General features: G+C 33.9%; 6 protein-coding genes across 10 annotated transcripts; 3 read left to right on the forward strand and 3 right to left on the reverse strand.

The window, feature by feature from the left end:
• Positions 1-440: 440 nt before the first annotated feature.
• On the reverse strand, positions 441-4,418 carry LOC125067683 (polyubiquitin-C-like). 2 transcript variants are annotated; one of them, XM_047676403.1, is made up of 3 exons: positions 4,267-4,418; positions 1,521-2,769; positions 441-1,292 (listed from the first exon to the last, which is right to left on the reverse strand). In XM_047676403.1, exons 2-3 carry the CDS (start codon positions 2,761-2,763, stop codon positions 478-480), a joined length of 2,058 nt encoding a protein of 685 aa, XP_047532359.1. In that variant the 5' UTR covers positions 2,764-2,769; positions 4,267-4,418; the 3' UTR covers positions 441-477. The 2 variants fall into 2 exon arrangements, with proteins under 2 accessions (XP_047532359.1, XP_047532358.1); XM_047676402.1 differs by having other exon boundaries at positions 441-2,769.
• Positions 4,419-5,894: 1,476 nt separating this feature from the next.
• On the forward strand, positions 5,895-11,168 carry LOC125067681 (nonsense-mediated mRNA decay factor SMG5). The gene is made up of 4 exons (XM_047676399.1): positions 5,895-6,584; positions 6,890-9,128; positions 10,098-10,296; positions 10,381-11,168. The coding sequence occupies exons 1-4, from the start codon at positions 6,511-6,513 to the stop codon at positions 10,824-10,826; spliced, it is 2,958 nt and encodes a 985-aa protein (XP_047532355.1). The 5' UTR covers positions 5,895-6,510; the 3' UTR covers positions 10,827-11,168.
• A 389-nt stretch (positions 11,169-11,557) lies between these two features.
• Positions 11,558-15,009, reverse strand: LOC125067685 (protein AF-9). The gene is made up of 3 exons (XM_047676404.1): positions 14,872-15,009; positions 14,565-14,755; positions 11,558-14,273 (listed from the first exon to the last, which is right to left on the reverse strand). The coding sequence occupies exons 2-3, from the start codon at positions 14,746-14,748 to the stop codon at positions 12,202-12,204; spliced, it is 2,256 nt and encodes a 751-aa protein (XP_047532360.1). The 5' UTR covers positions 14,749-14,755; positions 14,872-15,009; the 3' UTR covers positions 11,558-12,201.
• Positions 15,010-15,319: 310 nt separating this feature from the next.
• LOC125067834 (39S ribosomal protein L34, mitochondrial) lies at positions 15,320-15,818 on the forward strand. The gene is made up of 2 exons (XM_047676631.1): positions 15,320-15,465; positions 15,534-15,818. Exons 1-2 carry the CDS (start codon positions 15,428-15,430, stop codon positions 15,766-15,768), a joined length of 273 nt encoding a protein of 90 aa, XP_047532587.1. The 5' UTR covers positions 15,320-15,427; the 3' UTR covers positions 15,769-15,818.
• LOC125067833 (mitochondrial outer membrane protein SLC25A46) lies at positions 15,808-18,412 on the reverse strand. Its single transcript, XM_047676629.1, has 7 exons — positions 18,041-18,412; positions 17,764-17,861; positions 17,435-17,613; positions 17,117-17,173; positions 16,824-17,039; positions 16,537-16,747; positions 15,808-16,348 (listed from the first exon to the last, which is right to left on the reverse strand). The coding sequence occupies exons 1-7, from the start codon at positions 18,210-18,212 to the stop codon at positions 16,061-16,063; spliced, it is 1,221 nt and encodes a 406-aa protein (XP_047532585.1). The 5' UTR covers positions 18,213-18,412; the 3' UTR covers positions 15,808-16,060.
• A 426-nt stretch (positions 18,413-18,838) lies between these two features.
• LOC125067869 lies at positions 18,839-26,491 on the forward strand. 4 transcript variants are annotated; one of them, XM_047676757.1, is made up of 12 exons: positions 18,839-19,277; positions 19,355-19,506; positions 20,000-20,220; positions 20,311-20,460; positions 21,364-21,469; positions 22,010-22,112; positions 22,434-22,563; positions 22,757-23,089; positions 23,397-23,508; positions 23,794-23,894; positions 24,195-24,323; positions 24,617-26,491. In XM_047676757.1, exons 1-12 carry the CDS (start codon positions 19,232-19,234, stop codon positions 24,699-24,701), a joined length of 1,668 nt encoding a protein of 555 aa, XP_047532713.1. In that variant the 5' UTR covers positions 18,839-19,231; the 3' UTR covers positions 24,702-26,491. The 4 variants fall into 4 exon arrangements, with proteins under 4 accessions (XP_047532713.1, XP_047532714.1, XP_047532716.1 ...); XM_047676758.1 differs by having other exon boundaries at positions 22,443-22,563; XM_047676760.1 differs by having other exon boundaries at positions 21,379-21,469.
• Positions 26,492-27,465: the final 974 nt, after the last annotated feature.

A 27,465-nucleotide genomic window follows, 5' to 3' on the forward strand; every position in this document is an offset into this window, starting at 1 on the left:
ACTTACATTAAAAAACCAATACTATCAAAAATCGCTGGCTATCGATAGTCCAAAACTATCGATACCTTCGATAGTAGCAATAGTATTGTTTTCATAATAACAATTATCTAGCATGTATCCTGAAGACTATCATATATTTTTTTCATTTGGTTTACTGCATTGGATCATATACTTTTTTGCATTATAAAACTTGCATTTAGCTCATGTAGTCCCCTTAAAGCAGATACTAGATAATTTACTACTACATATTTTAAATTTATTGCATAGATAACCGATTTGATACTTTTTATTTCATTTTATACGTTGATGAGTACGTAGACTATGTACAAAAAACGTTTACTGTATTTTTATCTGCATTTTTGAAAAAATAATAAACACAAATTCTAAGATGTAATAAATTCGTTTAATGTTTATATTGTGTGCAAAAAAAAATAATACAATTTTAAATGCAAAAACAATTTATTTTTCTTTTAATTATTAAACACCACCTCGCAGTCTGAGCACCAAATGAAGTGTCGACTCTTTCTGGATGTTGTAATCTGATAGAGTGCGACCATCTTCCAACTGCTTGCCGGCGAAAATCAGACGCTGTTGGTCTGGAGGGATACCTTCCTTGTCTTGGATCTTTGCCTTTACATTTTCGATTGTGTCTGATGCCTCAACTTCGAGAGTGATTGTTTTGCCAGTCAAGGTCTTGACGAAGATCTGCATACCACCTCGCAGACGCAATACCAAGTGGAGTGTAGATTCTTTTTGGATATTGTAATCAGACAGAGTGCGGCCATCTTCCAACTGCTTACCGGCGAAAATGAGACGCTGTTGGTCTGGAGGGATACCTTCCTTGTCTTGAATTTTTGCTTTTACATTTTCGATTGTGTCTGAAGCCTCAACTTCGAGAGTGATTGTTTTGCCAGTCAAGGTCTTGACGAAGATCTGCATACCACCTCGCAGACGCAGTACTAAGTGGAGTGTAGATTCTTTTTGGATATTGTAATCAGACAGAGTGCGGCCATCTTCCAACTGCTTACCGGCGAAAATGAGCCGCTGTTGGTCTGGAGGGATGCCTTCCTTGTCTTGGATCTTAGCTTTAACATTTTCGATTGTGTCAGAGGGCTCAACTTCCAGAGTGATTGTTTTGCCAGTCAAGGTCTTGACGAAGATCTGCATACCACCTCGAAGACGCAATACCAAGTGGAGTGTAGATTCTTTTTGGATATTGTAATCAGACAGAGTGCGGCCATCTTCCAACTGCTTACCGGCGAAAATGAGACGCTGTTGGTCTGGAGGGATACCTTCCTTGTCTTGAATTTTTGCTTTTACATTTTCTATTGTGTCTGATGCTTCAACTTCGAGAGTGATTGTTTTGCCAGTCAAGGTCTTGACGAAGATCTGCATACCACCTCGCAGACGCAGTACTAAGTGGAGTGTAGATTCTTTTTGGATATTGTAATCAGACAGAGTGCGGCCATCTTCCAACTGCTTACCGGCGAAAATGAGCCGCTGTTGGTCTGGAGGGATGCCTTCCTTGTCTTGGATCTTAGCTTTAACATTTTCGATTGTGTCAGAGGGCTCAACTTCCAGAGTGATTGTTTTGCCAGTCAAGGTCTTGACGAAGATCTGCATACCACCTCGAAGACGCAATACCAAGTGGAGTGTAGATTCTTTTTGGATATTGTAATCAGACAGAGTGCGGCCATCTTCCAACTGCTTACCGGCGAAAATGAGACGCTGTTGGTCTGGAGGAATACCTTCCTTGTCTTGAATTTTTGCTTTTACATTTTCGATTGTGTCTGAAGCCTCAACTTCGAGAGTGATTGTTTTGCCAGTCAAGGTCTTGACGAAGATCTGCATACCACCTCGCAGACGCAATACCAAGTGGAGTGTAGATTCTTTTTGGATATTGTAATCAGACAGAGTGCGGCCATCTTCCAACTGCTTACCGGCGAAAATGAGACGCTGTTGGTCTGGAGGGATACCTTCCTTGTCTTGGATCTTAGCTTTAACATTTTCGATTGTGTCTGACGCTTCAACTTCGAGAGTGATAGTTTTGCCAGTCAAGGTCTTGACGAAGATCTGCATACCACCTCGCAGACGCAATACTAAGTGGAGTGTAGATTCTTTTTGGATATTGTAATCAGACAGAGTGCGGCCATCTTCCAACTGCTTACCGGCGAAAATGAGACGCTGTTGGTCTGGAGGGATACCTTCCTTGTCTTGAATTTTTGCTTTTACATTTTCTATTGTGTCTGACGCTTCAACTTCGAGAGTGATTGTTTTGCCGGTCAAGGTCTTGACGAAGATCTGCATACCACCTCGCAGACGCAGTACTAAGTGGAGTGTAGATTCTTTTTGGATATTATAATCAGACAGAGTTCGGCCATCTTCCAACTGCTTACCGGCGAAAATGAGACGCTGTTGGTCTGGAGGGATGCCCTCCTTGTCTTGGATCTTAGCTTTTACATTTTCGATTGTGTCTGAAGCTTCTACTTCCAGAGTAATTGTTTTGCCAGTCAAGGTCTTGACGAAGATCTGCATACCACCTCGCAGACGCAGTACTAAGTGGAGTGTCGATTCTTTCTGGATATTGTAATCAGACAGAGTGCGGCCATCTTCCAACTGCTTGCCGGCGAAAATGAGACGCTGTTGGTCTGGAGGGATGCCTTCCTTGTCTTGGATCTTTGCCTTTACATTTTCGATTGTGTCTGATGCCTCAACTTCTAGAGTAATAGTTTTACCAGTCAAAGTCTTGACGAAGATCTGCATGATGATCTGTAATGAAAAAATATATCTTATAGATCTGCTTTTATCATATCAATATTTTAAACATTGACTAATATACTGAGTACAAAGCTTTCAAGATATAATATCAAGAAATTAATCAAATGCTATTCAACTAGTCTATGCACATTTGAGTCCAAAATTTCACAAAATTGTAATAACTTGGTAGTAGGGCTTTATGCAAAACCATCTGCATAGGTACACTCTTGGTATTGTTGTGTTCCAGTTTGAAGGGCGAGTGAGCCAGTATAACTGCAGGCAAAAGGGACAAAACATCTTAGTTCCCAAAGGTGGTGGCACTTTGGCGAAGTAAGGGATGGTTCATATTCCTAACAGCACCAATGTCTTTGGGGTCTAGTGTTGACCACTTTACATAAGGTGGCCCATTTGCCATCTACCTTTTAAAAAACTTAAAAAATCTGCTGGTTATATATAAATTAAAAATCTCACTATATTCACACAATACACTGACATTATGCTTTATTAAAGTATTGTTAATGACATATTATCAGCTTTGGTTTACATTACTGAATACTATTCTCAAAAACAAATTAACTTACTTAACGAGTATTAATAACTGATATTAAACTTCTATAAATTAAAAAATATGCAACAACTTCAATCCTATCAATATTCTTGTAATCAAATACAGACAAAACGTTAACCTTGAATCTGACATATTAAATTGAAATGTTGATTATATGATAGCACATAATAATAAATATAAGAAATTATCCTTGAAATTTATCAAGATTAGTTACAAGTTTTGTTACAATATTTTTCACCTTATCTAAATAAAATTATCTGATCAAGGTTATTATTCATTTGCAATATGCGTAATAAGCTAATTTACTTTCCGTTTATTAAAAATGTGCATTATATTGTAAAAATATCGTTGAATTCATTGGTAAAGTTTTAAAATTTAAATCTAGGTCAGTAGGTAGGTGCGTCATATCCGTATAAAAAAAATATTATGACAATTTAATTGAGTACAAATGTTATCTGCTTTGAATATTATATTTTAATATTACCTACAATGACGAATGAACTACTTTGTAAAGTTATTACTTGAATAGAATATTAAATATTAGACATACGGAGTTTAAAAGAGGATATTGAATAAAACTATAACGTCTACCCGTTTTATCTCATCTATGTATTTATGAAATTAACACATTGAAATTTTCTCAGCTATAATAGTTAATATTGTAAGGAAGGTTTTTGTTGCATCAATAAAATAATTACTCTGAAATTCCGTCATTAAAGAAGAACGTTAAGTATGCTTTGTTAATTTTGTTTTTACTTACTAACTCATTATAATTTACGAACAAATACGATTACGAACAAACACAAAGAGTATTTGTAACGAAAAACGAGATCATGGAAAACAAGATGGCGGTCAGGGAAGTATCTATTTCAATTTAGAGTCCTTACGAGAACCGACATTTATTAAGGCAAATTACAACAAATATGTTAATAAAAACTTACCACTTAGTTTAATTCTATTCCAAATTTATGTAATTCTTTGTCTTAGTATAAATCAATGTTAACACAATATATTTCAATTCTCAGTTCTCTCTTATATGAGCTCTTATTTGAAAATAAATGCGCAAGAAGCGTTCCGATTCTTTATATAGACGGCGACGATTACGATCAATATTGTTGACGATGAACAACGAAGTTCACCGACATTTATTTTGTCTCTTTCTAGGGCTCAGTAATAGTTGAAATAGCTATAGGTAGTTAGGTGCAGACAGTGAAATCGTTTCTGGAACGTGGGCGAAAAACCTTCTTTGTGACGTAGCATAGCATCGAAATAATGTGTACAAAACAAGTCATTAGTCATTTCTATTCCGCTAAATCATTGAATTATATGATGAAATATATGAACATATTCTATGATCAGATTATTGTTCATATAATAATCATTAAAACGATATATTGATATTATTAATTAAGGAAAAAAGTAAAATCGATTTCATCCATTTTGATTTGAGTCTGTAAGGTTTACTAGAAAATAAGACTAGACAAATCACAATAGATCATATTATTTATATAAATTTTATTCTGATATTTGTCTCTTTGTACATAATATAAAACTGTTGACTTGACAGAATATATAAGCATAATATGTTAAAAGCTAATATTATTGTTAAGTAAAATCATCCATAATTGATAACCAATTTGACCTCGCCCCTGCTCCCTGTTTATTTGTTTATATAAAATGCTATTTTGTTTTCTATGTCTTTGTTGTTGTTGTTATTAGTTAAAATACATTTAATACGTAAATACTACTACTTATTATAAGTATGTACATACAAAGTATAGTGATTATATATGAAGAGTTATATACTCTTGACGACATTTTATTATATTATATTTGAGGTTTGAGTAATTGTTCGTTTCTTAGGTTTTATATTGTAATGTAAATAATTATTTTTTTTCTAAAAATATATAGCAACGCTAAATATAAATAATCTATGTTTAGGGTTGCTATATATTTTTTGAAAAATACTAGTACACTTTAAAATAAAGAAGTAAGCTTTGACTTTTTTAATATTAAAACCATATTTTTCATCACTTCGATATGATTCAAGTGATAATATTTTTGATAAAATTCTACAGCTTCAGTCGATTTTATAGTTAAAATAAATAAAGCTTTATTCGGATGTATTTATTTTTTTAAGCATCTAATTAAAATGTTTATAAAAATAGTTTTTTCATAAATGTAATGAATAATGATGCAATTCAAGTTATCATTCAGTGTAAATTAGTTCCATTTTTGTTCCAATTAAGTTAACTATAATTTTATTATTACAATACTATTATTTTTTTAAATTAAAATTTTAAGCGTATCTCAACATAATTACGTTTTGAACGTCGACGAAACTATTATCGGAATTTTGGAAGTAAAATTAAAGTGGGAATAAATGGTTAAGTGCAATATTGTTGTATTAGAAATAAAGATATATTAACTATAAACTCCTAATAGTGCACAATATAACTGAGTTATTAGCAAATCGAATGAAATACGTAATTCGTATACGTAATACGTCTTTGATTTTTTTATCTTTTTTCCTACTTCCATTGGAATAGTCTATACGTACGACTGGTACTTATTCAACATTAACAGCTATAAAAATTTGGAGTTATTGGGAAAATAATGAATTACAATCGCAATTCTAAGAGTGTAATGTACAAATACTAGCATTAAAATTTCAGAAAAGTAGTTTATCAAAGTTCCAGGTGACATTGAAATCACAGTTTTTGCCAATCCGAGTATTTGACGCCACACCATGGCAGCTCGTGTTTTAGGTCACGTGATATACAGAATAATTATTACTTTTAATTTTAATATAATAAATCAATAATGTCCTTTTATATAACTTAAATTAAAAGGAAATTTAGCACGTAATGTAAAGTCGTTTGAACTTAAAAAAAAACCAAGTTGAAGTGACAAGTCATCAAAGTCTGATAAATTTTGAATAATCTGTTAAACCTGTGTTGAATACTTTTATCAATTTTGTCAAGTGTCATTTATTTGGTGGAAATAATAAAAAAATGATTTCTAGATTTACATACATTTCACAAATATAATAAATTCTCCTTGATTGCATATAGAAGCAATGTTAATATAGAAATGAATATATTAGGTAATAATTGTGACAGTCAAAGGAATATTAAATGTTTTTTAAAATCAACATCTTGACAAGGTGGTAAAATGACTTGAAAATGACGAACGGATGCAATGAATATTTGGAATCCAAAATAGCTGAGCGCAATGAACGTGCTAAAAAAGTCTATAGGTAAGAATAAATATATTTGTATATTCAATATAAATGGATAAAAGAATACGTCATTCAATGAAGTGACGTAGAAAATGTTTTGACTACATATTTAACTTGAATAAAACTTATTCGAAATGTAAACAATGAAATCATGATAATAATAACTACTTAAATATTTTTTAATACCGTCAAAACTAGATCTTTCTCATATTTTAATTGTATGTAAAGTGAGGTTATTAAAATCCCTTAGCTAATGTTTTGTACCGTTTATTGAAATGGACTCAAAAATATACTATAATATATTTGTTTACTTGTAATTTCAGGTATGTAAGTGATATTGCCCGACGCCTGAGTGAGGCCACAGCAGATTGTTGTGTGCTTCCAGATCTGTTCAGCACAAACATTGAATCACAACGTCAAAAGCTACGTGACTATTGTGAGAAGTTATTCTTTTTAGATCCAGAAAATTATGGTAAAAAATCACTCGAACTTCTGTGGCGTAAAGTATATTATGATACAGTAAGTGTTGCTAAAAAGCTAAGAGCAAATGATGATGGTGGTGACAACTATTTATTCAGCCATATTCTATGTGGGATCGGTCAGTTCCACCATTTTATGACTAAAGTACAGTCTGAAATGCAAGTAGAATTAAAGGAGTTAGACTTTTTGCCTTTATTCATTGATGAGGAAAATGAAGAAGTTAAGCAAGAATATCAACAATCTGAGGAAAATTATGAACTAGGCAAATCAATCTTGTTTTCCTGTTTGATATACCTTGGAGATCTAAGTCGGTACCAAGTGGAAATATTTAACACATTTGATTCTTCTTTGGCAGCTCGTTACTATCTACAAGCTGCTCAGATTGATTTAACATCTGGAATGCCATTTAATCAATTAGGCAATCTATATTTGGACAAAAATTATAATTTAGACTCTGTTTGTTACTACATCCATTGTCTCAATGCCTTGTTGCCTTTTGAAGGGGCAATAGGAAATTTGACCAAAATATTTGAGAAAAATTCTCAATTCTGTGAATCAATGAATATCACCGATTCTATGACTCAAGCTGAACATATGCAAATTACCATTGCAAAATTTCTGACATTAATTGAAATATGGTATCTAGGCAAAGAGGAACATAATGTTGCAAAAATATGCAACACAATAGCTCTACAATTTAAAATAGCTATGGATTTTACAAAAATGCCCCTTCCAGATATTAACAAAAATTACAACGAATACACTCAAGCAATTGAAGAAGAAAATGTTAATCCATCTTATTTAAATGCAAACATAATTCATAATATTGTTCAAATTTGTTTATTTACTATTGCCAAATTAAATGATTCAGATGAAAGTAAAGCCTTTGCTTGTAAAGCATTTACACTGGCCTTTTTATCTCAAATACTACAAAAGCTTTTGAAACAATTAGAATCATTTGGCCTTAAAAATCCTGCCCATAAATATAATTCAAGATATTTACTCAACAAATCATTAAATAAGGAAATCGAAAAAGATATTGATTATGAAAAAAACTTAGAAACTGCACCAGATGAAGTGAATTTGACAAATGGTGATACAAACTCCTATGACGAAACATTAAGTAAAGAAAATAACTCTGAAGAAATAAGCACTGTAACAAATGGCGATGTTAAAAATAACAAAAAATCTGTCGCGAAACGCCGTCGTAGACGTCGTGTTGTTTCATCAGAGAGCTCAGATATGAGTGACGTGGACACTGAAAGCAGTGGAGTTGATACAGATAAATCGGATTCAGAAGACGAAGAAGAAGATGCCTCAGATTCACCCCTTCACTCCGACGATGATTCAAAAAGTGATGGGTCTGTTTATGATGGCATGGATAATGAATTAGATGTGAAAATGAATGGCACTTTAGAAAATATAAACACTGGTATTGATGATGAAAATAAAGAAATCAATGCTAATATAAAAGCTACAATTAAAAATCATGACAAACTACAACCACTTGATGCTACAAATAAAGTTAATATTTCAGAAATAGAAAAGTTTTTACTTGGTGATAATTTCCTACCCAGTATAAAACTCTTGCAGGATTGGGTGCTGACAGAAAAAGACCTAATTTTGTCGTGTGGGGACAGTGGAGAGGCTTTGTTTCAGTGTGTGGTAGATTTGTTAAATATCTTTCTTTACTATTTCAGTGCAAAAGGCAATGAAATGATTACGAGCACAGAGTATAAAATTCTAGATTGTGCTAAAAAAATTGCAAAACGACTAAAACTCGAATATAAGTCCATACCATTACCTGAAGACATTAATTTACGTGGTACCAATATTTGTAAATTTGACAAAGACGCTGCTGAATGGCAAATAATTGAAAAATCTAAGCCAACTGTAATTGAAGAGAATGTCATCCGCATTTTGAATTTTATTGACTTTGGATACCAAATTGCGAAGATTATCCCGAGAATAAGATTCAATAGATCATTAAAAATATTCTACTTTAAAAAATCTCTTCCTCCAAAAGTGACAACAAAGATTAACCACAAGAAAGTTAGAGAATGGCAAAATACAAAAAAACAGGTAAGCATAGTTTTATAAAATTATTTTTGATACATTGTTTTAGTTCCAATAAGATTTATACGTACAGTTCATTTGGATATTAGAGGCAAAAGTATAATAACTTTTTTGAGTATCTATAGAAAATTCAGGTGATTTTATGTAATCTAGTTTTTCTATCATTAACTGTTGTACATATATCTATGACATGGGGTTCAACATTCATTATCCTTGTAGTAATCCATTATTCTCTCCACTTTTTAAAGAATGTTATTTACTTTTGTTGAAGTCTAAACAAAATGTTTAACAGCATATGTAATTCTTGACAATATAATGACCATATCGACCAATGAAACCTAATTTACTATTGAGTTTATGAAATTTGCTGTACAATTCTGGCTATTTGGATTCCCGTCGTATCAGATTATAAGAGATTGGAGTGGGAGGGTAAAAAAATCACTTGTACAAACTATAAAAAACATGTTTCGCCCAAAATCCGCCATGAAATTCATCATTCATTCATCGCCATCTCATTTTTCATCCTCGTTGACACAAATAAACGGAAATCCTATTTTCCCTTAATATTTTTTAACAATTTTATATAATTATTAAAATGTTCAATCACTTCCTTCAATTATTTCTTGGTAGGTGTATCAAATATTAAGCTTTCAATTAGCACTTATTTATAGATTTATTGATAAAATATTTCTCGACTTTATTAAGTTTATTTGAGAAATGTTAGATGTTTATCATATATATAACAAATTAAATTTACTAGTTAGATAAAATATCTATGTCAAACTCGGGATATTACCACATTTTATGTATTGATATAGATAAAGATGTATTATCTCGGTTTCGTTTTTTGCGGCAGCTTTATATTTTACCTATTAAATGATAAAATTAAAATATAACATAATTATATGTATTTGACCTAATATTGATATTCATTATTGTTAATTGATAGGAAATTATATTTTATTTTTTATTCAGATGGAGTCTAGTGAAAGTGGCCTATTACGTCGTCTTGGTCGATTATGGCTCGCGTCACAAGTGCGAGAGCTGGAGCGCAGCGGGCAGACGGACGTTCCCTCGCTGCTGGCCGTGGACACCGCTACCCTCTACAAACACCTTCGAAGAATCAAGCAGTTATTGCGCACGCGGAATTTCATATTTCTCGTCCCCACCGTTGGTATGTATATATTTGGTACTTGGAAGACAAAAGTAGTTATATTTATCGTTAATGATAATGTATAAACGAAGACAAAATGTTTAGTGTTGCAGGAACTAGACGAGTTGAAGCGTGAGCGCAGTTCCGCTCGTGACGCCATCCGTTGGCTTGAAATACAACTCAAGAGCGGCTCGCGGTTTCTACGAACTCAGCGACCCGGCCAGTCGAGACCTCTGCCTCTATTGAAGTACCCACGAAAGGCACCGCCGCATGTACACAATTTCATGCAGATACTGGAATTTTGCAACCACTTCACGGCTGATGAGAAACAAAGCCAAGGAGGAAACGGCGACCCCGACAATTCAGTGCACGGCAAATCAGCTCCACTATTAATATTGCTCGTCGGCAACGAACCAGGAAAGACTGATGAGCAATACAAAGAATTTAGTCTGACTGGTGCGGCGCAGGCCTCGGGTATCACTGTGCAGTATATCGGAGACTTCTACACGAAATGGCGTCAAACGATGCACAAGAGCGGCAAGAAGAGATGAAAGAGAAAGCTCTGCCTTCAGGACTCGATCGCTGGAAAGGGAATTGACGCGATGCCCTTCAAACGGCCAACAGATCATTATCGTTCAGTGATAGGATTTGTACACGCTCACCGCGAGCGTAATAATAAGCATTAGCAACGGTTGATTCAACCAAAATTCGACGTTGAATTAAAGTTGCCCTCTGTCTAACAAGCATTGTCATTTTAAATCATTATTAATTCATTTCCACATGTTACATTATCGGGGTGCAATTTCTTTTATAACTCATAATCGGGAACAATTTTATTTGTGCATTATTTGGATATATATTTTTCATCTGTCATCATAATAAATATTTGTAACTCAAAACTTATTTTATTTGGAAATAAGATTCCATGACAAAAATTTTCAAGTTAAATGAATACTGAATTAGAAATATTTTAAATAAAACGCATCAAATGAATGATGCCATAGGATGTTTTGAATCTGAGTAATGAAACAGTATTATGAAACAATTTGCACAATTATTTTTGTCTACTTACTTAAAGTAAGTTAAATTAGCACAGTTCATCATACTACAGGTAAGAGATTATAAATGTAAATGTGAGGGTTTGGAAACAAAAAATATGAATATATGCTATTTTTATTTAAATATATATCTAAAATAAGCGATAAATTAAAAAAAAAATAAGTTACATAACAAAACATAATTTACAATGGCTCACGTTAAAAATAACTGAAAAAATGAGCACAAATTTAAATTAAGTCTACATAAAAATGATTTAAAAGTCGTATTACCTACATTTTCACTATTGCGATGTTAATAACAATCTTAAAAAAAAATATATATAAAGCCAATAAGTAAAAAAAAAAAACTAAAAGGTTTATAAGATGTGCAATGTAACTTGTAAGTATCATTACCTTGTAAAAAGTATTTATGGTGCAAAAGTTTACAACCAGTGTGATATATACAAATCATTAACAATCTCTCTCAGTCCCATTGACTTGGGGAGGTTAATTAAAAACTCTCGAGTAATTAACTTACATTATAATAAATCAATACAATATAATGTACAAAATATACAACACCTTTAACAATCTTTTAACAGTCTTATAACTTTATATAACCTATACAATATTGCACTTACAACTCCATTAAAATATAAGAACATAAAATAGTTAATAGTAGACATTTGAGATTATTTCTTATGCTTACAGATAGCTCTACATGCAAATGCACTTTATTTAATAGCAATTTTAGTTTTCAAAAGAGCAAAATAATCATAAAATGATCTACCTCACGCTCAAGGTAGATGATACTTCGTATTGTACAACTGTCTTATCGCATACAAAGCCATATATTTACATTTGCCCTTATAAGGTCCATTTTTGATGGCTAGCAACCCACAAGCTGTATCAATTGCTGCACTGTTGAACGATCTAATAAACATAGATCAAAATCAAATGTTTGAGTGGTTACTTCATACCTCCCAGTCTCTGCTATGAGATTCACAACCCTTTCAAGATCTTCATTGTTCTTAATTGTCATTATGCGTTGCTGCAAACCTCTCAATTGTACCATGTAGTCTGGTGATAAATCTCCTGGCTCTGCATCCTCACCCAAACTACTTGACACTCCATTGTCTTGCACTTTGGTCTCTATTGATAAAGAGCCACTGCTTTCTCCATGTTCAGTTTCGTTATTAGAGGGTCCTGAATCAGCAGCCTTAGCAATTTTTCTGTTTTCTGCATCTTCCTCCACAGCAGCTTTTCTTTTTCGTCGCTTTTCTTCTCTTTTAGATTTGTCCTTATGTTTTTTGGATTTTTCTTTAGGTTGTACTGGAGGTATTTCAACTATACGCTCCGGTTCTGGTTCAATTTCAGGCTCAGGCTCAGGCTCAGGCTCAGGTTCTGGCTCCGGCTCTGGTTCAGGCTCCGGTTCAGGTTCTGGAGAAGGTTCTCGTTTGACATGCTTTGGTGATGGATTTACTATTTTCACTTTCATATCTTCTTCATCTGCTATCATAGAACCTTCAGAATCTGAATGGCTGCTGTTTATATCTTCCGTTCCAATAAGAATACCTTTATTAAGGCCACTTTTAGAACTACATTGAGATGCAGTATCTATAGATATAGGGGAAGCTGGCTCAGGAAGAGCCCGCTCTTTTTGTATTGGAGTTTCTCTAAGTTCTATAACTTCAGGTTTTTCAATTGCTATTTCACGAACTTTATCATGTTTTTGTTTTCTATCTTTGCTAGATTCTTTGTGCTTTTCTTTAGATTCATCTCTTTTTTTATCTTTTTTCTTGTGCTTATGTTTCCTTTCAGGTTCACCTTTATCTTTAGATTTGTGATTTTCATGACGTTCAGGAATATCTAGTTGAGGAGATTTTCGTAGGTTTTCTTTAGTTTTTTCTGGTTTTAATAGTTTTTCTTTAACAGGAGAATTTTTAACTATTTCTTTTTCCTTTACTATTTCTCTAGTTTTTGGTACTTCTTTTACTAATTCTTTCAATGGCTCTTTTGGAGAATCCTTGTTTTTGTGACTTTCCTTCTTATGATCTTTCTTTTCTTTTCTTTCTTTATCTCTATCATGGCTCTTCTTTTCTTTTTTCTTTTTCTCTTTTGTATCTTTTTCTATTTTAATTTCGGGTATTCTTTCATCAGATTTTGTTTTCTTTTGTTCAAAGTTTTCAGAAATATGCTTTGTTGGTTTATATTCTTCTTTCATACTAGATGCACTACTAGATCTAGGTACAGGACTCGGAACTTTTCTGTTTGGAGTAGGACATTTTTTCTTTGGTGGTTCAGGAGAAGGTGGCCTTTCACTTTGTCTTTTAGAGGCTTTCTCTTTAATTCTTTCTTGTTCTCTGCTATGGTTTTTAGATTTTTCTATTTTTTGTTTCTCTTCTTTCATGTTAAGTTTATCAGATTTAGCTTCTTTGTGTTCATGTTTTGTTTTCTTATCAGAACTTGATCGTTCTTTATCTTTTTTGTCTGATTTTGCTGATGTCAAATTTTTCTCAAGTTTTTTAGGATCTGGAGACACTTTAGGTGGTTTCCTAATAAGGGGGCCAAATAAATTTTCAAAACTGCTAGTTTTAGGTTCTTCTTTGTACTCTTTTGTTTTATGTTTCTTGTTATTATCTGATGATAGCTTAGGTTTACTGACAAGTTGTGGCTTTTCATCGGTAAATGAATCCCTACTTCTACTCTCTTGGTCAGGATTGGTATAAAATGCATTTTTGTCAACAATCATTCCACCACCTTTTAAAAGTCTTCTCTTAAACTCTTCATTAGGATTTTCAAAAATATATCTATCTTTTAAAAATCCACCATGCTGTAGTGTTAAGTCATAGATAAAAGTAATTTTCTTAGGTTCGTCTTTATTTTTTAAATATAGTTCAATTGGAAGATTAAATCCTGCATAGCCAGATTCTTTAATAGAAAAAGGAGGTTCTTTTACAACTGAAAAAAAAATTATACAATGTCTTATCAACTTAATTTTTAATCTTCGATATATTAGTAAATACTATTTCAGTGAAAAACTGCAATTAAAATAAATATTATCTACATGTTTTTGTTAACAAATCATTCATGTATTGACAATTGATATTTATCAATTAAAAGAATATAGTGTCATAAAAAAAATCCAATTTCAACTTGTTTACTTTAACAAAGTAAACGAGTTAGGTGTTATTAGTAAATTATTTTAGTTTTAACTAGAGATAGAGTTGTATAAAAGTTTAAATTGGGTACCTCGTCTTGGTTTTTGAAAAGTTTCATGTAGTTTAAAAACTACTTTTTCGACAAAATGACTTATCTCAGCGCCTTCTTGACCGCGTACGAAAATTTCCCAATCATGAGTGAAGCCTTCAGAGGTTTTCTTAGATTTCAATGAAGCTTCATGTCCGATTTCTATATTTACTCTAACTGCCGACATTTTGAATCTAAAAATGTTAAAGAAAACTGTATTTAACATAGAAGTTCATATATCAATCTCGACGCATTAAAAAATAAAACAACTACTAATATAAAATGACTAAAGCCCATTTTAATTACTTACAAATAATGTTTACTGCTTAGATTAAACAAATTTCTGAATATCACTAGTGATAATAGTTTCTAATCACTGAACTGAAATTATATTAAATAACGAAAATAATCTTTTAGCGCCCTTGTTATTTTTGTCCGCCATATTCAATTTCATATCGACATTGGTATATGAGCTGCGTTCTTTTCAAAACAACATAAAAAAACCGCCTCTACACGTGTAAAATATTAGAACAAATCACATTTGCATTTAGTAAGGCATATTATTCTGGAATATTGATAATTGAGACTTGTGATCATTTTTGCACATTATTTAAAAATACGTTTGATTAAAGTAAGTTAAGTATTTAATATAAGTAAGAAATTTATTGATAAATGAAATATCGCCAAAATAAAGTTTTAATAACGTGTAGTGCTAGTCTAAGGTGAACCATAGACAAGTTTTCAATTTGTACATAATTACAGATGACAATGTAATGTCAAAATTGTCAGATGGGGTTTTGTAACCTTATAGGAGTTAGTTTAATGTTTTAATAATCTTAACAGTAAACATATTATAAGCAATAAGCATGTCTAAATTTATGACAGCTGTTCTACAACCGTTAAAGTGTGTATTAACAATGGGAATTTTTATAAACAATTTTTTTTTTATTGATATTCATTCCTGATTTTCAGATGCGTGAGCCAAACTTTACAATCATTCGCACACGTTTCACCGACTACCAGTTTAGTAAAACCCGAAAATCCCTTGTTATCACTTATTAGAACTAAGGTAAGATGTTATTTTCCACGTCCAAACGAAGTGAGAAGAGTTCGTCGCCATGGCTGGAATGCTAGAATGTCAACTCCAAATGGTCGAAGAATTATTATGAGAAGGTTCTTAAAAGGCCGACATGTTTTGTCACATTGATTTGTTGTAGTAAGGGTAGGTTTAATTGTAGAAATAATATAAAATAAATATTATGTGTTTTATTTTCAACAGTTAAATTAGAACTTAGCCATTTTTCTTAAATCTAAGCAACAAACTTAAAAAAAACTTTTATCTATTGATATCTTTGATCTACGTTAAGATAAAAAATATAATCACAACTATTTAAAACAATAAAAAAGTAAACTCAATTTACTAGTACAATGTAGATTTAATGAGTTACATTTGTATATCAGGACATACAAACAATTTGCCGCTCATAGCTAGCCTTAAATTAATTAAACAAATACTTTTGTTGTGAATGAACAGAATCCTCTGAATTAGTTGGGGTGCTAGCTGGTTTAAGGAGATTAGACATTTCTGATACTACTAATGTTGTTAGTTTTATTATAGCTAAATGTGCAGCAAGCTGTAGCACTAGGGCACCAAAACCTTTGTACAGGCCACCCAAGCCCTCTTTGGCGATGGTTGTGTTGTAGCAATCCATAAACCCTTGGTAACCCGTTAGGATAGGTGTTACAGATGTTCCTGTATCTAAGTTGTCTATTATTGTTCTTGTTCCCTAAAAACAATGTTAAAATTTCATTCACACATTGTAGCTTTTATTACTCATTATTCTTTTAATTTACTTTAAATTACTTAAAAGTGTTTTTGATTTATTAGCAGTAATGGACAATTGATAAGTTCAGAAGTCTCAAGTTCTATCATTAATTAAAAAATAATTATGAAGGTTTATCTTTAATAGCATACCTGTATATGTAGTCTGTGTATGATAGTCTCAACTGGGTAGAATAGGATTTCCATGGTTATAAAGGAGAAAATATTGGCCTTTAAATTCATATCTTCTATTAGAGGATTTTGTGCATTCTTAGTATAATTGACATTATATGAATCATTTAATTCATGTTTGTGTCTCTGTTGGAAGCGTAGGATTCTTACTGTTACACTTCTTAATAAAATACTGAAAATGAAATTAAATAAATTAATATAAAATTATTGTGATCAATTTAAATAGAATAATAGATCAAATTACTCACTGAGCAAAATATTTTGAAATGCCAAGAGAGACTGTCGGCAATACAATAGCCCATATGGGTAGCATCCTGCCACGACTTGGAGTTCCCCATTCCAGAATCCGCACAAAACCTTCTCTGAATACATCCAATAAAGCAGGTTTATCGCTTGCAATATCACTCTGCACTGTCTCTACTAGACTAGCAGAATAGAAAGGAGTGACTATTGCTATGCTTATACTGAAATAATGTTAGAAAATTAATACACGGTATGTAAGGATTACAAAAATTTAAAACAAATAATTATTATTTGTTACCATTTCAAAGTCAAATGTTGTAAAAATTGTAAAACTGAGCTGCACTTTCCAATTTCCCTGCAATTGGTAAAAATAAATATTTACTTATATTATTTTATTATATGTACATTACTTTAATATTTACATTAATAATTCAATCAAAATTATAAAAAAGTACAGACAGGTTTGAAAAGATTTCTGTGTATATAAATATATATTTCTTAAGAATGATAGATAGAAAGAAGAAGAAGAATAGATATTTTTATAAAATTTTTAAAATTCATATAAAAAATTAAGTACTTATATAAGAAGAGGTATATAAGATTGTAAGATACCAACTTTGGCCATCCTGTTCCCTTCGACATTACATCTTCAACAGCCAAATTAAGACCTTTCACAATGCATGTGGAGCCAATTCCTTTCCACAGTGTGGTGAAGTCTTGCCTTCTATGCAATCTTACCACAACCGGTAGAAGAGTGTATGGCACAATATGGTAGTTCCTCAAGCTGTTGTGTACCTAATTGTAAATAGTTATAGAAGTCTCAGCTTTATTGTAGAATTATTTTTAAATATTATTATTTACATATGTGAGAGTTAATTTTAGGGATTCCAAGTTTGTTTGGGCTAAATTATATAAATAAAATTAGATAATAATGAGTATACAAACCTGACATTGTCTTCTAAGCACAATAAATGGATGACTTAATAAATTTTCGGTTACAAGACTTGCGACACTTATGGCTGTAGTTACATAGGCATTGTTTTCTGAAAGAAAATATTTTCTATGACTTGTTCTATGATTCTTAATAATTTAAATTTATAAGTTACAATCTTAAAAGCTTTCTAGACTAAACTGTACTTATGTACTTTTGAAACAAGTTCATCTTTTAGTATAAAAATGTTAATTACGAAACTTAGAAAATGTGTTAAATTATTAAACATACCTTCATCTGGAGCATCGTCCATTACCAAGGGCGGACCTTGATATTCTTCAGTTAAGGGGGTATGATAGCCGTAAATTTGTTGGTAACGGGTGTCATATATATCATTAGTCTCCCTATTAGGATCTAATCCGTATGGCCGATTATAACCACTATAATCGCCAAAACCAGCCATATTTTATAATTATCTAACAATTAGTACATTCTTCTACACGTTTCTTCATATAACTGACAGTACTTTACTTCCGCCTAGTAATTATTAAAAACAGTATTAGGAAATATTTATACAAATAAATAAGAAAAATGAAACGATTATAAATTATAGCAATAATGATGTTCAAAATGTTAAAATTGCGCTGTCTTAGTTGTATTTGACAGATGACATGACATATGTGATATGACATATACATATAATTTAAGTATGTTCATCTTTAAATAAATTTTGGCTTAGAGTTAGGATTCCGATGGAGACGAAAACGGGCAACACGACATTGTTTTAATAAAAATCATACAGAGTTCTTGTTCTAAGTAATAGTGTTGTCTGATGTGTTACGAAGGCAATACGCCGATCTGTACATATGATCTGATCATAAAACGCTCGTTTTTCTATGATTCATCTGTTTAAAATTGTTTGCTTTTTCACGTCTTAAACTAGCTGATATTTTATTATATTCATTAATGTTATTATTATTATTACATATGTATAAATTGAATAATGCAATAGCAACTTTCAATACATAACGTCGTTCGTGACATAAACCTAGCGTCGAGAGTTGTGTACCCTCTGTTGACGACTGACGTATTGATCACAGCGCAAACTTCGTAATTTTTGTTGAAAGTAAAATACCTAAGAAATCAATACACGAATAATGGAACTAAACATTATTTTAACTATTAGTATTGATATATAGTACTTTGTAAAGTTAAGCAATAAGTTAATAAAGCTTATCAGTTTTAGCGCCACCGTGTGTCAGAAAGCAGGACTAAATATTACTTTACGAAAGGCCTTTAGTACCTACTTGTACCACCTTGGCTTAAGACGCATGATCAATTTTCTGTCTGTCCCTATCTTTTATAAAGATTTCCCACGGTCAGCGAACGACTATCGATTTAAAATAAATAGGACAGAAGTCCTAAAGCCCTAAAAATGTGGACTTAGAGCTGACGTTAAATTTGTGTCAGTGTAAAAACAAAATGTTTAGTAAAGCAGTGTTGTGTCTATCGACCTTACACTTTTATAGTAAGTGAAAAGAAATAATTATATGTATCAATAATACAATTGCTATTGAGTATTATAATGACATTTGGGTGTTGTAGGTGTTGCAGCACAAGGAGAATGCACCGATTTAAGGGGAAGGCTCATTACAAATGGGATGCACTATGTTCCAGGCCCTGATACATGCACGTTATGTATTTGTGACAATGGCGTGCCAAAAGTATGTAAAGCTGTTCTGTGTTCACCTCCCCAGGTAAGTAATTTTTTTAAATTACGTATATTTTAAATACATTTACAAAAATGTAGGTTTTTATTAAAGATTGACACTTGAAGTCGATAGTGTTTATTCATATTGTTTTTTTTTTTTATATAAAGTACATATTGATAGATACAGCTATCAATATGTCACATTTGTGTATAATTTATGTTAGTTAATTAAACGAATAACTTATATTAATAGTTTTAATGTGAATCATAAACACTTCTCAACCTAGATAATATCGATAAAATAATATCGCGCAAAAATGTATGTCAACAACACTATGTGAAATGGCGAATATAAATTAAAATAAATAATAATATCTATGTTGTATTTATATCTGCCGCTTCGCTATGCCGTGAACGTTATTTCTTAATAAAAAATACCTGTTATTAGGACTACTTTTTAGGTGGATAAATAAGTCAATATAATAATTATTTACGTATATTTTGTACGTCAGTTAATTATAAAATATAAATAATTGCAGGATTGCCGTTCATTTCGTGTGGGTACTACATGCTGCGAGTTTATTTGTCTCGACGATGTAGTAAAACCCGCTGAGGGTGCTGAGGCTAATGTCCGAGTAGCGGCCGGAGGAGCAGCGGCAATAGTCCTGCTCACTGTAGCCTTGGTTGTCTACAGAGTTAGAAAACAGAAACGGCGTCGACCACCGCACACGGAAGATCAGAGGAGTCTGACGAGTATTGGGTAAGACAGACATTGAAAATATTGATACTAATCATAAAAAAAAAATACATGTAAAAATGTAGTACACGTAAAAACGTTTTATGATTTCAGCTATATAAGCGGCAGTATGGGCTACATGGGCGGGAGCTGCGAGACGGCGCCGATGGGAGCGTGGAAGCCTCCTTCTAACTACCTGCCGCGGGGCGAGGCACCGCCGCCTTACGAGGAGGCCATGGCACAGTGCCGTTCTGATCCTATGAGGTTACACATATTTTTAATTAATATTTGTAGAATTTGTTGTCACATTAGCATTAAAATGCATGTAAAATCGAAATGCTTAAATTGAAAACTGTCTTAATTTTTCGAAGTTTTTAGAAAATATTAAGTATTTAAGTATTGCCGACATATCTCAGTAAATAGAACACATTGATCTATGATTCTTATTCACGTCGGGTTCCAACGTAAAGGAAAACATTGCGAGGTCGTATGTAGTAAGCCTCTGTGGATATTTTGCCACCTTTACATCTATCGACTAACAGTGACGAATCGTGATAGATAAAAACTTAATCTTAAAAGAAGAGAAGGGTTTTATCTAATTGAGTCATTTTTGTGCTGCTCTGTCAGTATCTATACTGACTCAAGTATCACAGATATGTGATGGGATTTGATTACGAAATGACAATGCACAAGTAAGTCATGAAACACACCATGTGTTCCGGTGAGGTAACGACCTTACCGGACTATGAGTCCGATGGGATGGTAATTTGAAACGTTTAAAATGAGATAAGAGGAAGGATCGACATTCCTATGTGTTTCCTAAGACACTACAGGCTAACAGAAAAATAACCAATAGTTATTCCTACTCCTAGTGATAAGGTATGATTACAATGCGTCAATAGCGGGATGGTTTACGGGCCGCCTTGCGATGTAAAAAGTCGTAGCATCGATCCTGACCCCTTGGGCTATTGTCCCCACTCTTAACCCAAGTGATAAGCTTAAAAGGAGGGGTAAATAGGAATATTAGTAATTCCTTAATTAATTTGGGGCATTAATAGTATTAGTTTTTTAAAAAAGCAAAATCTTACAATGAATGACGAAGTTTTTTTAATTAAGACTATATTTTAAGTAGTAAGTAATTAAAAAGTGTTCATTACACAAATCAAGTCGCTCGGTCGTCAGAGTGGGCACGGAGCCGTCGTTCCACCGCACGTACGCGGCCGACGACGTGTGCGCGTCGCACGCCTACAACCTGCCGCGCCCCGTCGCGCAGGTCAGTACGCGCCGCGCCCATGACACTCGCCACACTAAACCTACTTTTAACTAGACCACGATCAATTCACGTTTATTGGCTTAGCACATAAAATACCTTAGATTTACATATGCGATGCGATTTGCTAGTAGCTCTGCTATATAATTATGCACTGGAAACAGTTCTTGATTACCATATCTTTTTTTTACTACGATGCTACTCCACAGCCATTTATATTCCCTTTAATTTTTCTTCCAATGTTCTAATAAAAACTTCGCTGACTTTCAAAACGAATTTTTTTGGTATCACGTCAATTCGATCTGATTTTGACGTCATTTTTTCTCTTTTTTTACTCCTGTGGTTGATTCAATGAAAATAATCATTAAATTTAAATTTCGAATACATTCAAATATTATATCTTGATTTTAAATTTATCATGGTAGTCATTACCATCTACGTGAACGACCGCCTCTTAATTCGATTCGACACCATATCCATCGAACACACATTATGATTCAACTGCAAGAATAGGCCTTTTAAAACATATGCCAATGGTTGCAGATTGCGAATACTCAAAACTGCTACAACGCTCCTCTTCTGCAATCCGTACATCCGCCGGAAGTGAGAGACGTGTCTAATATTCCTCATCCATTGGCTCCAAACAGTACGTATATTTTAATGATTAACTTGGTGGTAGGTCTTTTTGCAAGCTCGTTAGCGTTAATAAGCTTAAAGTGACACATTAAATAGTTAAAGAGACATTTTACTTTGAAAGATGTGTACTTACTTAAAATCAAAAAATGCTGTACTTTCAAAAGTCAGACCTTTTTGTCAATTTTTGATTTTACGAAACATTTTAAATTTATTAAACATATATTTTACATCTTAATGGACCGTGATGGCGACATTTTACCGGTCGCTTTGTTTTCACGAACCATACACATACGAGTGTTTAAAACGTATACATATGTAGCTATAATATCAGTGGGCGCAGTGGTGGGTGGCGCTCGGCTCACGGGCTCGCTGGGCGCCATCAGCGCGCGACTCAGCGTGCCGCGCGACGACCACGAGCGCCCGCACAACGTGCCCGGCTTCTACGCCACGCACGCCGCCCTGTGAGTGATCCTATACGTCGGCGGCGGGTCTCCTCCGACTCCCCGATTAGTCGCGCACCCTAATGTATTGTCACGCCGAGCGTCTACATTTTATCGTATTCTCTAGAGTTCGAGCAAACATTACATCGCAATATTAGCCCCCCCACTACCGGCGAATAGGATGCTCGAGGTCATCATTTGACATGCTGCGCAGGCACCGAACGATCCCGCGCATCTCGACGGCGGTGGACACGTCGACGCTGGAGGCGATGGGCTTCACGCGCGCGGACCGCTCGCTGGCGGGCGAGGTGCGGCGCTCCTTCCACCGGCCCGGCGAGCGCATCGAGCGCGTGCACTCGGGCCGCAGCGTGCCGCGCAACCTCAACATCGCGTCCGCGCCCGACGCGCCCCTCGCGCCGCACGCGCCCCTCGCCGCCCACGGGCCCCTCGCGCCGCACGCCCCCCTCGCGCCACACGCCCCCCTCGCTCCGCACGCCCCCCTCGCGCCGCACTCTGTGCACGCGCTCGCGGCAGAGTCCGACGACACGTGAGTATGACGAATATTCTCTTAGGATATGAATACACTCACGACATCTATTACTATTTGAAATTGAAGACTATTCTATAAATCATATCGGCGTTTTTGAATCGTTGATATTTAAATACTACCACCGTTTCGGAAAGCAGCTTCCATTATACATTGTCAAGTTGTTTTGTATTGTTCATTTAAAATTTACCAACTTCAGCGTGCGTGCGTAGACAGGTAGTTGCTGCAATGCTACTATTAAAAAATATTCAAGTTAAGGTACGATCCCATTGCGACTATGCTGACGACGTGTGATGTGTACGCTCAGGAGCCAGGCGTCGGCGCGCTCCGCGGGCAGGCCGCGCGCGCACAGCGACGAACAGGACGCTAAGAGTAAGCAGCCCGAGGCGCCCCCCACTCTGCCTCTCACCGTAGACAAGGTAACGTTGTGACAAGTCCTCACTTTTATATTAGTAACTAAAACATTATTATTATACAATATTCTGCCCAAATTTAAATGTGATTTCATTGTACATAATTGTGTAGTTCATCCGTAGTCGATATAATTACTTAGGTCATCGAAGCCGAATTTTATTTTATTTATGAGTATTTACTAAAATTTATAGAAAACTTGTTAAGTTTGATTGGCGTTAAGCTTTAAACGAATGTCGAGAGTTTTGAGTATAGTAGGAAGTCGTATATGAAATATTACACTGTACCGTCAGCCTTCGTGCGTGTGCAGCTACGAGAGCAGCGCACGCGCAGAGGACGCGGACGACTACCGCAGCGAGTGCGAGAACTGCCACTCTACCAATAACAATTCAACGTACGTTATCTGTCATATATTTACAGCGATGCATATCGAAAATTGAATTAAGACGTTCCTCCAGATTTCACTCTGCATTTTAAAAACTGTCTTTTGCTTTTTAAGCATTTTGACAAATGTATATACATAATATATTAGTAAAGTAGTTTTTAATCACGATCAGTGATTTGAAAATGAATCAGTAATACAGAGACCACCCCCTACACAAAATAAATACATAATACGACTAAATAATTGCTACTGATTCAATTTTAATAGATATTCGTTAGATATAAAAATGTTCTCCCGTCGTTGTTACAGGTGGGAGGAAGGTGGTGGAGCGGAGGGTGCGGGGTGGGGAGGTACGCAGACGCTGCAGCGCCGCGCGCCCCCGCCGCCCGCGCCGCCCCCCGCCACCGCCACGCTGCCGCAGCCCGTCACCAGGCACGGGTACGTACCGCACACACCCACACGCACGCTGCACTCTGAGCGCCGCCGCCCCCGCCGCCCGCGCCGCCCCCCGCCACCGCCACGCTGCCGCAGCCCGTCACCAGGCACTGGTACGTACCGCACACACCCACACGCACGCTGCACTCTGAGCGCCGCGCGCCCCCGCCGCCCGCGCCGCCCCCCGCCACTGCAACGTTTACCTATATAAATTAATATGTATATCCTTATAATTATGAATTTCCACGTAATTATTTATGGCGTGCTTATTTACAATACGATTGTTTTATCTGTAGTCGAACCACAATGGGCAATCCGTCTAACTGGGAGAATTGGTTCAACACGATACCTGATTCTGATACGGAATCTGAAGAAGAATGAAACGAAATGAACCGATGTATGGACATCGACAGAGAAACAGCCCTTTAATGTAGTGACTAACAATTTTTGAACTGTCATATATTATTTTGCTCCTTAGACCGGCGCCACACACGTGCAAATATTCGTGCGAATGTTTTAATGACTATTTCTGAATCTCTTTATCTGTTGTCAAGCGACGGAAATGTTTCGACAGAAGTATTTTCTAATTTATTCGCGTATGTGGCACCGGAATAATTCGATATTTCTTGTTATTCGATAGTTTATACATACAAAAAGAAGAATTAACTTAGGAAAACTATTACTGACAAATGGCAAAAAAATATAATTACTATGTTGCATTACATTGCATGCGGTTGTGAGAAAATATGTTTGCGTTAATATTTTTTGAAAAGCACTTCCTGTACCTTGTGTAATATACTAACGGGCGTTCGTGTTTCTTTTTATCTTAATAGATAATCTAGGGCTGATTTAAAATACAAACTTATTTTCTTAATTTTGAAAAATAGTATTTAAGGTTAGGTTAAAATACAAGACATTCCCTAAAGTTTCACATATTAAATTGACAGCTTTTATGTGTTAAATTCATAAAAGTGACAATAGTTTCTGTGTAGTCCGGTCGTTGAGAAGCTGCGTCTCTGACGTCTGTCAGTTGGTCATGACTAGTGATGCCCTATAAAAATAAACCATTGCCACAATAAAATAAGAATATTGCGGTAAAAATATATTTTACGGTATTTATTAAAAAATAATTTTATCTCAAAAATATAATTTTCATTTTAATGTGACATCATTTCATAGTTTTTATTTGTAGTAATTACTAATGTATAAATTGTTAAAACTAAATTTGATTTATTATTTTTTAGTAGGACAAATAAACGATAATAGTATTTTTCTCGTAAATTCTTCGTCACTTCTTAGTTCATCGACCATTCGATTACGGACCTGTCAGAAACCTATTCGCTCTTCGGCCGGTCATTAATAACCAAGTCATTAACAAAGCTTGTTACTATTCCGTGTAAAATCGTCTTTCTGGAAAATTGCAAACATTTGCAAAAACAGATATTACTATCTATTTTACCGAAACACAATCACATTCCTCTATACCTTAATTACACATCACGATCGATTTGATATTTTTTGCACAAGATTGTTTTAACTATTTATAAGTTATTATTATACTTAAAAAACTCTTTTGAGTGGCATAATTTTACCAAAGAAAATGTTTGTTTCGTTTTAAACACGCGTCGTGTCCTATTTTTTTATGTATTTGATGTATTATTTATAAAAATAACTGTTTTTAATCATGAATGCAATTCGGACACAAGAAAATAAAATGTTTAATAAAGCAATTAATAATTTAAACCATTAATAATAATTAGTATGAAGCCAAAGTTATTCGTCATAAAGTATGAATATTTAGTTGTAAGTTTATATGTCTTGTATATTGGTTTGTATGTTAATTATTTCGATGTGATATCCTATGTTGTATTACCCACCATGACAATACAATAGTTCAGTGATAGATGAAGGTAATGGTTTTTAGTTTAGATACACAATTGATTGTTCTATAAATAGGGTCATGGACTCTTTTCTTTTGTAATTTGTCTGATTTTAAAGTCATATTCATTTTGCAATAACTTGTTCTATTTTGTCAAGTATAACTTGACGTATCGTTTATTTACTCGAATTAATCAAAGTTACTTAATTATGTGTTGTTGTTTATTTAAGTTTATCATATTTTTTTATTTACCAAAGATATTTTTTAAATTTATTTATCCTCGGTTGAATTATTTTAATTCGTTTTTTTTTTTTATGACATTAAATGTTAGTTTCTTTAAGTCAATAATATAACAACTGTTGGATATTGTAAAATACGAAACGAAAAATGTAAGTATGGCAACACTTTGCATTTTTTTTCATATAGTAGCGTGAAGTTTTTCAAAGATACCTATCCTTCTCGAATTTTATTAGTCAAAGGTAAGCTGCAATAAATGCGTCTTTAATGTTATCGCCAATATTGTTAAAATTATTATCGTTTTTTTTTTTAGGATACCTATTTTTATTTGTTCTGTTTTTGGATGCACATTTTATTCGACATACTTAGATATATATAACGCACAATTACAAAAATGATTTTATTTATAATTATAGCGGTAAAGTTAAATATAATTTTGGAGAAGAGGATATTTTCGTAAACTTTTTTTATTTAAATTTATGGTATGATTAAAAGACGCATTTAGCTAAGAAGCAGCGGTAATTCGATCCCTTCGGAATGATTTGCTAGACCTCTAGGTAATACAGTTTGATGAATTTAAAATTGTAGATGTTGTTAGCGTTAAAATAGAATAAATGGTGCCAAATTATGAAATGATTACAAGGAAACGCGGATGTTGAGATCGAATTCATGTTTTTACAAACTGTAGTTAGGTAGACATTCAAGAATTTAATCTTTTCTAAAGATAGTTTCGATCGAGCCACGTTCAAGAGCTGTTGAAATAATATATACTTAAATAAAATGAAATATTTTTAACGGGAGAAAATATCCGATATCCCAATCGTAGAAGCTCAAATTATATTTTAATACTTAATAGCGTTCGATATAATTCCGTGTAATGTTTGAATAGGTTATGTTAAAGTTCAAGTCCGAATATACGTTAAGCAGTAGGTATTGGGCCGATTCTATTGTACAAGTTTCGTGTTAGGTCGTTGATCAAGAAACCCTGACCAGCAGCTCCGAGTTTGGCAAGTGGTGGCGATGCGCACG

Source organism: Vanessa atalanta, chromosome 12 (assembly GCF_905147765.1).
Source record: "Vanessa atalanta chromosome 12, ilVanAtal1.2, whole genome shotgun sequence".
Taxonomy (NCBI): Eukaryota; Metazoa; Arthropoda; class Insecta; order Lepidoptera; family Nymphalidae; genus Vanessa; species Vanessa atalanta.

Coding starts and splice junctions, on each gene's coding strand:
- LOC125067833 (XM_047676629.1), bottom strand. CDS start 18,212: ATGGCTGGTTTTGGCGATTATAGTGGTTATAATCGGCCATACGGATTA. Junction 17,862..18,040: donor GGACGATGCTCCAGATGAAG/GTATGTTTAATA, acceptor ATTTTCTTTCAG/AAAACAATGCCTATGTAACT. Junction 16,349..16,536: donor TACACAGACTACATATACAG/GTATGCTATTAA, acceptor CATTGTTTTTAG/GGAACAAGAACAATAATAGA.
- LOC125067834 (XM_047676631.1), top strand. CDS start 15,428: ATGTCTAAATTTATGACAGCTGTTCTACAACCGTTAAA. Junction 15,466..15,533: donor GCTGTTCTACAACCGTTAAA/GTGTGTATTAAC, acceptor CCTGATTTTCAG/ATGCGTGAGCCAAACTTTAC.
- LOC125067869 (XM_047676757.1), top strand. CDS start 19,232: ATGTTTAGTAAAGCAGTGTTGTGTCTATCGACCTTACACTTTTATA. Junction 22,113..22,433: donor TCATCCATTGGCTCCAAACA/GTACGTATATTT, acceptor CTATAATATCAG/TGGGCGCAGTGGTGGGTGGC. Junction 24,324..24,616: donor CAGCCCGTCACCAGGCACGG/GTACGTACCGCA, acceptor TTTTATCTGTAG/TCGAACCACAATGGGCAATC.
- LOC125067685 (XM_047676404.1), bottom strand. CDS start 14,748: ATGTCGGCAGTTAGAGTAAATATAGAAATCGGACATGAAGCTTCATTG. Junction 14,274..14,564: donor TTTTCAAAAACCAAGACGAG/GTACCCAATTTA, acceptor TTTTTTTTTCAG/TTGTAAAAGAACCTCCTTTT.
- LOC125067683 (XM_047676402.1), bottom strand. CDS start 2,763: ATGCAGATCTTCGTCAAGACTTTGACTGGTAAAACTATTACTCTAGAA.
- LOC125067681 (XM_047676399.1), top strand. CDS start 6,511: ATGACGAACGGATGCAATGAATATTTGGAATCCAAAATAGCTGAGCGC. Junction 6,585..6,889: donor CGTGCTAAAAAAGTCTATAG/GTAAGAATAAAT, acceptor TTGTAATTTCAG/GTATGTAAGTGATATTGCCC. Junction 9,129..10,097: donor GGCAAAATACAAAAAAACAG/GTAAGCATAGTT, acceptor TTTTTTATTCAG/ATGGAGTCTAGTGAAAGTGG.